This window comes from Macaca mulatta, chromosome 19, assembly GCF_049350105.2.
Source record: "Macaca mulatta isolate MMU2019108-1 chromosome 19, T2T-MMU8v2.0, whole genome shotgun sequence".
In the NCBI taxonomy this organism is placed as follows: Eukaryota; Metazoa; Chordata; class Mammalia; order Primates; family Cercopithecidae; genus Macaca; species Macaca mulatta.
In genome coordinates, this window is record NC_133424.1 from 14,456,253 (window position 1) to 14,468,866 (window position 12,614).

At 56.4% G+C, this 12,614-nt stretch overlaps 1 protein-coding gene and 2 non-coding genes across 4 annotated transcripts; all 3 read left to right on the forward strand.

Moving 5' to 3' along the window:
• The first annotated feature begins 1,444 nt into the window (after nt 1–1,444).
• NANOS3 (nanos C2HC-type zinc finger 3) lies at nt 1,445–12,347 on the forward strand. Of its 2 annotated transcripts, none has more exons than XM_077977911.1 (3): nt 1,445–2,586; nt 8,167–9,674; nt 12,033–12,347. In XM_077977911.1, exons 2-3 carry the CDS (start codon nt 9,140–9,142, stop codon nt 12,092–12,094), a joined length of 597 nt encoding a protein of 198 aa, XP_077834037.1. In that variant the 5' UTR covers nt 1,445–2,586; nt 8,167–9,139; the 3' UTR covers nt 12,095–12,347. The 2 variants fall into 2 exon arrangements, with proteins under 2 accessions (XP_077834037.1, XP_077834036.1); XM_077977910.1 differs by having other exon boundaries at nt 1,448–2,586; nt 8,158–9,674.
• On the forward strand, nt 5,945–6,054 carry MIR181C (microRNA mir-181c). Its single transcript, NR_032033.1, has one exon. It is a non-coding gene; the product is annotated as a microRNA mir-181c (primary transcript).
• Nucleotides 6,121–6,257, forward strand: MIR181D (microRNA mir-181d). Its single transcript, NR_032428.1, has one exon. It is a non-coding gene; the product is annotated as a microRNA mir-181d (primary transcript).
• Nucleotides 12,348–12,614: the final 267 nt, after the last annotated feature.

Below are 12,614 nucleotides of genomic sequence, written 5' to 3' on the forward strand. Positions count from 1 at the left end.
GCCCAGGCTGATCTTGAACTCCAGGGCTCAAGTGATCCTCCTGCCTCGGCCTCCCAAAGCGCTGGGACTACGGGCGTTTGAGCCACTGCGCCCCGCCTGAATTTTCCTTCAACTTGGTCCCTCCATAGTCCCCAGTCCCAATCCTGGAGAAGCCAGAACCTCCTCGCCTTCCCCAATCCTGGCCTCACATCTGGCAGGCCTGGGAAGGAAGCTGGGCTCCTAGCCCACCCACCTTCCATGGGCTGGGTGGGACAGAGGAGCCCCTTGTCTGAGGACCCCTGGCATGAAAGACTCCCGCAGCTGGAAAGGAAGTGGGGGAGACGGCCTGCGGAGGGCGGGACCTGAGAGAGCCCACGCAGGTATCACTGAAATGAGGCACCCTTGCTTGCCAGTCTAGACAGCCTGGGCCATCACCGTGACCCCGCGGAGACCCCCAGAGGGCTCTTCGTGTCGCTGGAACCCCCATAATGGGCTCTTTGTCTGCCAGGTCCTGACCACCTCCTCCCCCGTGTCTGCCTTCCAGGCCCAAGTACACACACACGCACACACAGTTACATACAACAAACAGACACACAGGAGGATATATATAGGAACTCATGCGGGGAACATACATAGATACACCCCCAACCCTCATGCACCAAAGTTCAGGGTTTGGGATCGAGAGGAGACAGCCTGTCACCTCCCACCCTGAGGGACTTCAAAGTCAAGACTTCAAGAATCACGGGCAGGACACACGGACCACCAGACACCCCTGGGAACTTGGAGACGCTGACCTTCTAGCCACGCCCACCTTGTTCTTCAACTTTTTTCTTTTTTTCTTTTTTTTTTTTTTGAGACAAGGCCTGGGCTAGAGTGCAGTGGAGCGACTGTGTCTCACTCACTGCAGCCTTGACCTCCCTGGCTTCCGTGATCCTCCCACCTCAGCCTCCCAAATAGCTGGGACTACAGACGCGCACCACCATGCCCGGCTAAGTTTTTGTATTTTTAGTTGAGCCAGGGTTTCATCATGTTGCTCAGGCTGGTCTTGAACTCCTGGGCTCAGACAATCTTCCTGCTTTGGCCTCCCAAAGCAGTGGGATGACGGGCATGAGCCACCGTGCCCAGCCTTGTTCTTCACGGTAGAGCTGCCTCCATCCATCCATCCGTCCATCACTTGCTCATCTGCCTCTGCTAGGACCTCTCACCTCTGACTCTGATCCCCCTGACCTGCGCCAGCTGCCCTGTACCTTGCTGGTGCTAAGTGTGGGGGTGGGGGGCAGGGCCCTGGGATAGTGTGGCTTTTTTTTTTTTAGTTTTTGAGACAGAGTCTCACTCTTGTCACTCAGGCTGTAGTGCAGTGGCTTGATCTCGGTACACTGCAAACTCTGCCTCCCGGGTTCAAGCAATTCTCGTGCCTCAGCCTCCCAAGTAGCTGGGACTACAGGTATGCACCACCATGCCCGGCTACTTTTTTTTTCTTTTTTTTTTTTTTGTATTTTTAGTAGAGATGGGGTTTCACAATGTTGGCTAGGCTGGTCTTGAACTCCTGACCTCAAGTGATCTGCTCACGTTGGCCTCCCAAAGTGCTGGGATTACAGGCATGAGCCACCATGCCCAGCCAATAACGTGGCTTTTAGAGGGCCATCCCCCACACCCCACTTATCCCCAGCTGCCCTGGCCAAAAAGACCCTTCCAGCTGCACTGGGGCCAGGTGAGGGGTCCCAGGAACCCTGCACCAAGGCTCAGGGTCACAAGCGGGAGGAGACTGTCACCTCCCACTCTGAGGGACTTCAAAGTCAGACCAGCAGACAGCTGCAGCGAGACAAGCAGACTCCCTAAGGGAACAGGAGGGGACAGGCACCACAGTCGCCAGTCACAGACAGGGGAGATGGGGAGTAAACAGCCAGACACACATACAGGCAGATTGAGACAGTTCAAGGCAGGTGCACGGGTCGGGCCAAAGACCCAGACCGATAACGGATGTGTGAGGGGCGTAGTCCGACCCAGACAGATGACCCTGGGACAACCAAGAGACAGGTGGATCCAGACAGACAAGGAGGGCCAGAAGCCTGCACCGACCACAGGCAAAGAAGGGAGATAGTCAGACCCAGGGTTGGGGCTGCCAGCCTCCTGTCGCCCCAGCCCCAGCTTCCTGGCCTTCGAGACCAGACCCCTCCTCCACCATGGTCTTGTGTCTTGTCTTAGGGAGAAACCTTATAGGGAACAACCTCATTGGCAGTTCAAGGCCAGAGCCCTCAGAGGGAGGAGTAGGAGGCAGAGAGGACACACAGGAAGTGTCTGGAGAACCCCCTCCAACATAGCCGGAATGTCTCCTGCCTGATGACCCCCCACCCCCAACATTACAGCTGTTCACAGCCATCAAGAAGAAATTCGGGTGGGAAGAGGTGGCTCACGCCTGTAATCCCAGAACTTTGGGAGGCCCAGGAGTTCGCGACCAGCCTGGGCAACATAATGAGACCTCATTTCTTTTTTTTTTTGAGACGGAGTCTCGCTCTGTCGCCCAGGCTGGAGTGCAGTGGCGCGATCTTGGCTCACTGCAAGCTCCACCTCCCGGGTTCACGCCATTCTCCTGCCTCAGCCTCCCGAGTAGCTGGGACGACAGGCGCCCGCCACCACGCCCAGCTAATTTTTTTTGTATTTCAGTAGAGACGGGGTTTCACCGTGTTAGCCAGGATGATCTCGATCTCCTGACCTCGTGATCCGCCCGCCTTGGCCTCCCAAAGTGCTGGGATTACAGGTGTGAGCCACCGCGCCTGGCCAATGAGACCTCATTTCTACAGAATTTTGTTTGTTTGTTTTTGTTTTAAACTAGCCAGGCCAGGCACCTGTGATCCCAGCTACTCGGGAGGCTAAGGTGCAAAGGTGGTGAGCCTGGGAGGTCGAGGCTGCAGTGAGCTGTGATTGCGCCATTGCACTCCAGCCTGGGCGACAGAGCGAGACTCCATCTCAAAACGAAACGAAAGAGAGAGAATAAAGATTTTTCTTTTTTAAAGAAACGGGGGCCAGCTGGGTGCAGTGGCCAACATTACAGCTGTTCACAGTCATCAAGAAGAAATTCGGGTGGGAAGAGGTGGCTCACACCTGTAATCCCAGAACTTTGGGAGGCCCAGGAGTTCGCGACCAGCCTGGGCAACATAATGAGACCTCATTTCTTTCTTTTTTTTTTTTTTTGAGACGGAGTCTCGCTCTGTCCTGGGGAACAGGTCAAAAGTGACGGGGCTCCAAGGGGCAGTAATGCCTATAATCCCAGCACTTTGGGAGGCCCAGGAGTTGGAGACCAACCTGGCCAACATGGTGAAACCCCGTCTCAACTAAAAATACAAAAATTAGCTGGGCATAGTGGCAGGTGCCTGTAGTCCCAGCTAGTGGGGGGGCTGAGGCAGGAGAACTGCTTGAACCCGGGAGGTGGAGATTATGGTGGGCGGATATGGCGCCAGTGCACTTCAGCCTGGGTGACAGAAAAAAAAAAGCCTGGGCCATCACCAGGTGACCCCGCGGAGATCCCCAGAGGGCTCTTAGTGTCGCTGGAATCCCCATAATGGGCTCTTTGTCTGCCAGGTCCTGACCACCTCCTCCCCCATGTCCCCCTTCCAGGCCCCCCCCCAAAAAAAAGAGAGGAGAGATGGGGGGTCTCACTGTGTTTTCCAGGCTAGCCTCAACTTCTGGGCTCCAGCCATCCTCCTGCCTCCCAACTAGCTGGGGCTACAGGCAAGAACCAAGCTTTTGAGGAACCTTGAGAGTTCTGGACTAACAGCCACTCACCTTCCCCCTCCGCAAAATGGGTATATCCTACTCATGGCGTGATGACTGTAGTGTTATCATCAGTAATGTAATTATTAATACCTGTGCTGCCAACTCACTCTCCTTCCCAAGTCCTAGGCTGTCTCTTACTTAGAATAATGATCCACAAGGCAGGGGACCGGCCACCTCCCTCGGAAGGGCCTGGACACCTGGGGATGGGGGTGGCGGTGACGGATACAGAGGAGCCGATCAGGGGCCCCCCCGCACTCTATAGCCCGAATGGGAAGGCCTGCTGGACGCGGCGGATGAGCTGTGAAAGAGGGCGCCCCACTCCAGCTCCAGACAGAGGGGTGGGAACGTGACCTCGACCCGGGGCGGGTGAGAGGGTGGGCCCTGGGGGAAGGGCTCTAGAAGGTGTCGGAGGGCGGGGGGCGGTTCGGGAGGGCGAGTTAGCCGGGATCGGGCTCTGAGGGACCCGATCTGAGTTCGGTTTGGGAGCATGCCCGGTCGGGGCGGATCTTAGTGAGGGGCTGGGCTTCGCGGGGGCAGGACGCAGTCCCGGGGCGTCTGTAGAGCAGGCTTTTGTGGAGGGCTCTAAGGGGGCGGGTCCTAGGGGAGCTGGGCTCTTTGAGGACCGGCTTAGGGACTTGGGGGATGGGCTCCGTGGGAGTCTATATGGGCGGCTTTTAGAGAGAGCGTGTCCTGGGGAACAGGTCAAAAGCGACGGGGCTCCAAGGGGCAGTGCCTGGGGTGGGGCCTTGGCTGGTGCCTCCAGACTGTGGGTGGGGCTCTCGGGGGCGCGGCCTGAGGGGCTGGGCCGGGTCCTGTCGCCAGGACTGTGAGGGGTGTGGTGGTGGTGGGGTGGTTCACACAGCTCGACACACTTGGGGGTCCCTAATCCGCCTTGGGGTTGTGCCCGGCGGTTATTTTGGGCCTCAGTATTCCCCTCGGTGAAATGTCAGGGGCCAGGAAATTACTTATTTTTTGCGACAACGGGGTCTCGCCCTGTCACCCAGGCGGGAATATAGCGGCGGGATCACGGCTCACTGCAGCCTCGAACTCATGGGGTCCAAGCGATCTTCCCATCTCAGCCTCCTAAGTAGCTGAGACTACAGGCTTACTACACCACACCCAGCTAATTTTTTTGTAGGGACAGGAATCTCGCTATGTTGCCCAGTCTGGTCTCCATCTCCTGGGCTCAAAAGATCCTCCCGCCTCCGCCTCTCAAAATACTGGAATTACAGGCATGAGCCGCAGCACTCGGCCATGCCTAGGAAATCTGAATGCAGCTTCCTAGGCCGTCTGCAGACCCAGGTCGGGGGCGAAGGCTCTCTCGCCCATCCTGGTCACTGTTTGGCTTGTGGGGCTATGGGATAGGGGTGCGTAGCTGCAGGCCTGGAGGCACCCGGGGGCGGGGGGTGGTCGCCGAACTCTGTGCGATCACTGGAGGAAGGGACTGGGGGTCATTTGAAGGATGAGGAAATGGACAGGGGGCGCCGCAGCCCCTTTTGAGACCCCAGGGGCAGCCCCCACGGGGCTGCGCTGACTCCCGAAGTGCCCGAGTTCAGATGCTGTGCGCACGCGCACGCGGGGCGAGCGGCGCCCTCTCTGATTCTCCTGCCTCTCCCCTGTCTAGTGGGGACCCCATAGCACTTGCAAAGTGGAGAGACCTGACGAACCCCCACCCCCAAGTGCCCTACTCCCGCTGTTGTGATTCCTAAACCATCGTGCCCGGAACTCAGTGAAGCTCCAAGAACGTATTACATTGTATTAAAATGGTTTGTTTATCTTCACGTTGCATCAATGCCCTCGGGGCCAGGATCCTTGGTTGCCAGACTTCCCGGGGCCATTTGGAATGCCTCCTCCACCTCGGACTAGCAGTGGCCTTTTGCCTCAGTCTCCCCAGTTGACAAAGGGGGAAGTAATCTGCACCTCCAGGACCACTTTGTGAATTACTTAGGGAGCCGGCTTGAGGCCAGCACTCCCGGGCACTGCTACATCTCCATCCCCATAGCAAAGGCTACATTTTATTTACTATCATTTATATTTGCCTTGTGTTTTTCCCAGATCTAGGTGCAAACAGTTGGCACCTGAAAAGCGGTTGTTGATTTCATGAGAGTCAAGGGGTCCCTTACTCTCTCCTCCTCTCCCCCTTCACCCTCTCTGGTTTTCTGCCACCTACCCCACCCCCGACTCCAGGTCCCGGAGAATTTGCCAAGGGTTTGGGGGAACATTCAACCTGTCGGTGAGTTTGGGCAGCTCAGGCAAACCATCGACCGTTGAGTGGACCCTGAGACCTGGACTTGCCATCCTCCTTCCGGTGACTCTAACCTTCCAGATCTAGGGGGGCCAGGGGAGCCCCCAATCCAGCCTGGGCACGTCCCCTCCCCTAGGCCACAGCCAAGGTCACAATCAACATTCATTGTTGTCGGTGGGTTGTGAGGACCGAGGCCAGACCCACCGGGGGATGAATGTCACTGTGGCTGGGCCAGACACGGCTTAAGGGGAATGGGGACTGGGGACAGGACCCCCCCACCCCCAAAGTCACTCAGCCTATTTTTTGCCCTGACCCCAGCCACTCCTCTTTGGAGAGGAGAGCTGGTGTCTGGGATCTGGATGGACTCTGGCTGGATTTAGGACTAAATATTAGAGGGTTGGGGGTAAACAGGCTGGGGCAGGGCAGCTAAACTCCCCTCTTCTTATTATTATTTATTATTATTTTTTAAGACAGTCTCACCCTGTTGCCCAGGCTGGAGTGCAGTGGCCCAATCTTGGCTCACTGCAACCTCTGCCTCTAGGGTTTGAGTGATTCTCTGGCCTCTGCCTCCCAAGTAGCTGGGATTACAGCCATCTGCCACCACGGCAGGCTAATTTTTTTATTTTATTTTATTTATTTATTTATTTTTTTTTTTGAGACGGAGTCTCGCTCTGCCGTTCAGGCTGGAGTGCAGTGGCCGGATCTCAGCTCACTGCAAGCTCCGCCTCCCGGGTTGACGCCATTCTCCTGCCTCAGCCTCCCGAGTAGCTGGGACTACAGGCGCCCGCCACCACGCCCGGCTAGTTTTTTGTATTTTTTTAGTAGAGATGGGGTTTCACCGTGTTAGTCAGGATGGTCTCGATCTCCTGACCTCGTGATCCACCCGTCTCGGCCTCCCAAAGTGCTGGGATTACAGGCTTGAGCCACCGCGCCCGGCCAATTTTTTTATTTTTAGTAGAGACGAGATTTCACCGTGTCAGCCAGGCTGGTCTCAAACTCCTGACCTCAAGTAATCCTCCCACCTCGGCCTCCCAAGGTGCTGGGATTACAGGCATGAGCCACTTTGCCTGGCCTAAAATCCCTTTCTGAAACGTGGGTGGTAAGTTCTGCTCCATGGGGTGCCATAGTTTTGTTTTTTTAAATTAGAGACAGGATCTCGCTCTTGTCACCCAGGCTGGAGTGCAATGGTGTGATCTTAGCTCACTGCAGCGTCTAATAACTGGGGTCAAGTGTTGATCCTCCCGCCTCAGCCTCCCCAGTAGCCGGGACCACTGGCACGCACCACCACACCCAGCTTATTTCGAAAAAGTGTTTTTGTAGGAGCGGGGTCTCAAAACGTTGTCCAGGCTGGTCTCCAGCTCCTGGGTTCAAGCGATCCTCCCTCGGCCTCTCAAAAATGAGCCGCAGTGCCTGGCCAATAAAAGTTTCTTCAATGAATGGATGGGTGGATGAAGTGTGTAAGCGGCACAGCCTCTCTCCTCTGTGTCCAAGTCCTGAGTACCCCCTACCCTCCTGAGATCTCATCTGGGGGAGGACATTGAAGAGCTGTAGGTACTAGGGGTCCCCTCCTTTTTTTTTTTTTTTTTTTTGAGACGGAGTCTCACTCTGTCCCCCTTGCTGGAGTGCAGTGGCCGGATCTCAGCTCACTGCAAGCTCCGCCTCCCGGGTTCAGGCCATTCTCCTGCCTCAGCCTCCCGAGTAGCTGGGACTACAGGCGCCCGCCACCTCGCCCGGCTAGTTTTTTTTGTATTTTTTAGTAGAGACGGGGTTTCACTGTGTTAGCCAGGATGGTCTCGATCTCCTGACCTCGTGATCCACCCGTCTCGGCCTCCCAAAGTGCTGGGATTACAGGCTTGAGCCACCGCGCCCGGCCGAGGGTCCCCTCCTAAGATCCTAACCTGCTATCCCCCACCTCCCGACACCAGAGGATTCTTTCTCAGCCCTCTGCAGTCCCAGCCAGGAAGGGGCTCCCTCCCCAGCCCAGCACCTAGCCTCAGGGGGCCCCCGGTAACTAGAAAAAGGAGGCAGATCTGGTGCTTTTGGTTGTTGTTTTGTTTTGAGACAAGAGCCTCACTCTGTCGCCCAGGCTGGAGCGCAGTGGCTCATCTTGGCTCACTGCAACCTCCGCCTCCTGGGTTCAAGCAGTTCTCCTGCCTCAGCCTCCCGAGTAGCTGGGATCACAGGCGCCCGCCACCATGCCTGGCTAATTTTTTTTTTTTTTTTTTTTTGTATTTTTAGTAGAGACAGGGTTTCACCATGTGAGCCAGGCTGGCCTCGAACTCCTGACCTCATGTGATCCGCCCCGTCTTGGCCTCCCAAAGTTTTGAGATTACAGGCATGAGCCACCACACCCAGCCTGGTGCGTGTCTTTATAAATAACTGGATGGGCAGGTGGCTTCACACCTCAGTTTGCTCATCCATTAAATGGGGGTTCCACCAAGACAACCGATGTGAAAACTCTTGGAGGGAGACCAGAGCTTGGGGGTGGGGCATGATCCTTCCCCCTACCCCCGCAACCAGCCCATGAGCCTGGGACCACCACACTTCTTTCAGAGACAGCTGGAGCATCAGCAACCTACCCCCGGACACACACACAAAGAGCCCAGGGGCACCTGGCCACTCCTCCGCCCAGGGGAAGGAAGAAAAAATGATAAAGAAGTTACTAAGTTAACTTCTTTAAGTTACTGGTAACTGTTAGTCTTTGAGGGTGGGGTTTCCAACCCATTCTGCCCATCCTCCAGTGGGGCTGGAGGGCTAAGGACTCCAAAAGGAGGGGAGTCAGGGTAGCCCCCCAATTCCCTGGAGGTGTGTACGTGGGGGTGTGGTGCACATCACTGGGTGTCCCCCCCACACACCCTGTGTCCTGCAGTCCCCCAGCACCGCCAGAGGCCATGCAGCCTCTTGGGAGATGCCTTAGTGGGGCACCCAGCCCCCCTGTGACAACAAGGAACCTCCCACAGCCTGCTCCTCCCCCTTCACACCCCCTTGGAGGTAAAAGGAGGGTCGGCCAGCCCAGACTCCCAGGCTCCAGAGAGAGGAAGGAAGGGGCAGCAGAGAAGGTTCAGAAAGAGGGAGCTTGCACCAGGCAGGGTTACTTACTTGTCTCTGTGACTTCCTCTACCTGGCACATGCTGCCCAGCTATGGGGACCTTTGACCTGTGGACAGATTACCTGGGTTTGGCACGCCTGGTTAGGGCTTTCAGTGGGAAAGAGGGGCCTGAGACCAGGCTGAGCCCCCAGCCAGAGCCAGAGCCAGTGCTGGAACCAGTGTCAGCGCTGGAGTCAGTGTCAGTGCCAGAGTCAGTATCAGTGCCGGAGTCGGTCCCAGTGCCAGGATCCAAGGATCAGAAGCGCAGCCTGGAGTCCTCGCCAGCTCCCGAACGCCTGTGCTCTTTCTGCAAACACAACGGCGAGTCCCGGGCCATCTACCAGTCCCACGTGCTGAAGGACGAGGCCGGCAGGGTGCTGTGTCCCATCCTGCGGGACTACGTGTGCCCCCAGTGCGGTGCCACGCGTGAGCGTGCCCACACCCGACGCTTCTGCCCGCTTACTGGCCAGGGCTACACCTCCGTCTACAGCCACACCACTCGAAACTCGGCAGGCAAGAAGCTGGTCCGTCCTGACAAGGCGAAGACGCAGGACACAGGCCACCGCCGAGGAGGAGGAGGAGGAGCAGGTGCCTGCACAGGTGGCTGGGGGGACCTGTCCCAGGGTAATGGCTGAGCCCCTCCGTGAAGTAAGATTAGCCCCAGTACCCACCTCCAAGGGTGAGGGGAAGACCTTAGAGAGAGCTTAGAACAGCAGTTTATTTTATTTACTTATTTGTTTATCTTGAGACAGTCTCTTTCTGTTGAACAGGCTGGAGTGCAGTGGCGCCATCTTAGCTCACTGCAATCTCCATCTCCTGGATTCAAGTGATTCTCCTGCCTCAACCTCCTGAGTAGCTGGGATTATAGGCGGATGCCACTATGCCTGACTAATTGCCACCATGCCCAGCTAAATTTTGTATTTTTAGTAGAGATGGGGTTTCACCATGTTGGCCAGGCTGGTCTCGAACTCCTGACCTGAAGATCCGCCCGCCTCGGCCTCCCAAACTGCTGAGATTACAGGCGTGAGCACCACGCCGAGCCAGTTTATTTGATTTATGTCTTTATGTTGAGACAGTGTCTCTTTCTGTCACCCAGGCTGGACTGCAGTAGCACGATCTTGGCTCACTGCAACCTTGCCTCCTGGGTTCAAGCGATTCTCCTGCCTCAGTCTCCCAAGTAGCTGGAATTACAGGCCTGCACCACTACACTTGGCTTCCCCCCCTGCCCCCCCACCGGTAGAAACAGGGTCTTACTATGTTTCCCAGGCCGGTGTCGAACACGGCTTAGGTGATCCTCCTGCCTAGGCCTCCCAAAATGCTAGGATTACAGGCCTGAGCCACCATGCCTGGCCCCAGTGAGGTTTTATTTATTTATTTATTTAATATTGTTTTTCCGAGATGGAGTCTTGCTCTGTCACCCAGGCTAGAGAGTACAGTGGCGCGATCTTGGCTCACTGCAACCTCTGCCTCCCGGGTTCAAGCAATTCTTTTGCCTCAGCCTCCTGAGTAGCTGGAATTAGAGGCGCCCACCACTGCGCCCGGCTAATTTTTGTATTTTTAGTACAGAACGGGCTTTCACCATCTTGGCCAGACTGAGTCTCAAACTCCTGACCTGGAGATTCACCTGCCTCGGCCTCCCAAAGTGCTGCGATTACAGGCATGAGCCACCGTGCCTGGCCCCCAGTGAGGTTTTAAAAGAGAAATTCGTTCTAGCAACTTAAATTGTCTTTGAGGAAGTCAGCTAACAGAGGAGGGGCCAGTCTGACTAGGTGTGTTTGGGCACTGCCTCCCCCATCAGACTGTGAGCTCCTGGAGGATAGTGACTGGGAGAGGACCACCCCTCCCATCTACTCTCAGACAGCTTTGCAGTGAACATTTGTTAAAGTCATGAAAGGGTCAGATGTGGTGGCTCACACCTGTAATCCCAATACTTTGGGAAGCCAAGGCAGGAGGATCGCTCGAGCCCAAGAGTTTGAGACCAGCCTGAGGCAACATGGTGAAACCCCGAGTCTATAAAAAATTAGCCGGACATGGTAGTATGTTTCTGTAGTCCCAGCTACTTGGGAGGCTGACCAGGGAGGATCGCTTGGGTCCAGGGGGCAGAGGCTGCAGTGAGCTGAGATGGTGCCACTGCACTGCAGCCTGGGCAACACAGCAACACCCTGTCTTTAAAAAAAAGAAAAAAGAAAGCGCTGAGGGCGGCGGCTCACGCCTGTAAACCCAGTACTTGGGGAGGCTGAAGCAGGTGGATCACCTGAGGTCAGCAATTCAAGACCAGCCTGGCCAACATGGTGAAACCCCGTTTCTACTAAAAATACAAAAAATTAATGGCGTGGTAGCATGCGCCTGTAATCCCTGCTACTCGGGGGGCTGAGACAGGAGAATCGCTAGAACCCGGGAGGTGGAAGTCGCAGTGAGCTGAGATCACATTACTGCACTCCAGTCTGGGCGACAGAGTGAGACTCCCTCTCAAAAAAGAAAAAAAGCGTGAAAGACTGCCTCCAGGAGACGTGAAAGACTGCCTCCAGGAGACGTGAAAGACTGCCTCCAGGAGACGATAGTGTTCCCTGTGAGGTTTGATGCTGTCCCACTGGGAGACGCTGGAGGCTAAAAGGACTTAGGGAAGATGGTGTCCTGCCGCCAGCCTTTATGATTAACAACTTCTGGGAGTAACAGATCCGGGGACCCCCCCCCCGCCAGAGCTCGGCGGCCACGAGAGGGCACCACGGTCGCAGAATCGGAACTCCGGCGCTTTGTCTCGGGCTCTGGGTCCCAGCGGGGCTGCCCGGCGGAGCCAGAGACGTCACGGGGTCGCTGTCTCCGGAGCAGCCACTGGGTGGCGCCAGAGGCCCAGCAGCCCCGGAGGCCGAGTCCGTGGGCAACTTGGGGAGCATTGAGTCATCGTGGCCTGTGATTAAGCATTTCTCTCCCTCCCCCCTCCGCTAGGTTTCAGAGGTGCCGGGAAGTCTGAGCCTTCGCCCTCCTGCTCTCCCTCCATGCCCACCTAAGAGGCCGCCTACACCTGGGCAAGAGCACCCAGGCTCAGCTGGATTTCCAGGAAGACCCACCCTATGAGGACCACTCCCACTCCCAGACCCTCCCCCCAGCCCGAGAGTGAGCCCTGGGGATGGCCTGGGGTTGGCGAGGCAACAGCTGAAATCGCCCGTCCTTGGGGACCCTGCCCTTTGTGCCATCTGCCATCTCCCCATAGCTGGGCATCCAGTCAGCACTCAATAAATGCTTATGAATGGATCAACAACAGACAAGGCCTGGTCTTGGGGCAAGGTGTAGTGTGAACATTGCTGGGAGTCCTGTACCTAGATCTCCCTTTCCTCTTTGAGTTTCAGCACCGTGGGGCGCTGGGGTGAGCTGCTTTGTGCAGAGAAACAGGAGTGGGTCCTTGGGGTAGCTGAGGGGGTTCCGGCACCTTGAAGCCAGATCGACATCATGAGACCCTTTCTGTGGACATTTGGTCTTTCAGTCACCCCCTGCACTAACATGCAAGATGGGTGGACTCCTCCCATCCCA

Bases quoted from the DNA above. Each gene is read 5' to 3' on its own strand.
- NANOS3 (XM_077977911.1), top strand. From the start codon at position 9,140: ATGGGGACCTTTGACCTGTGGACAGATTACCTGGGTTTGGCACGCCTG. The intron at 9,675-12,032 runs GTGCCTGCACAG...CCCCTCCGCTAG, and splicing joins AGGAGGAGGAGGAGGAGCAG to GTTTCAGAGGTGCCGGGAAG.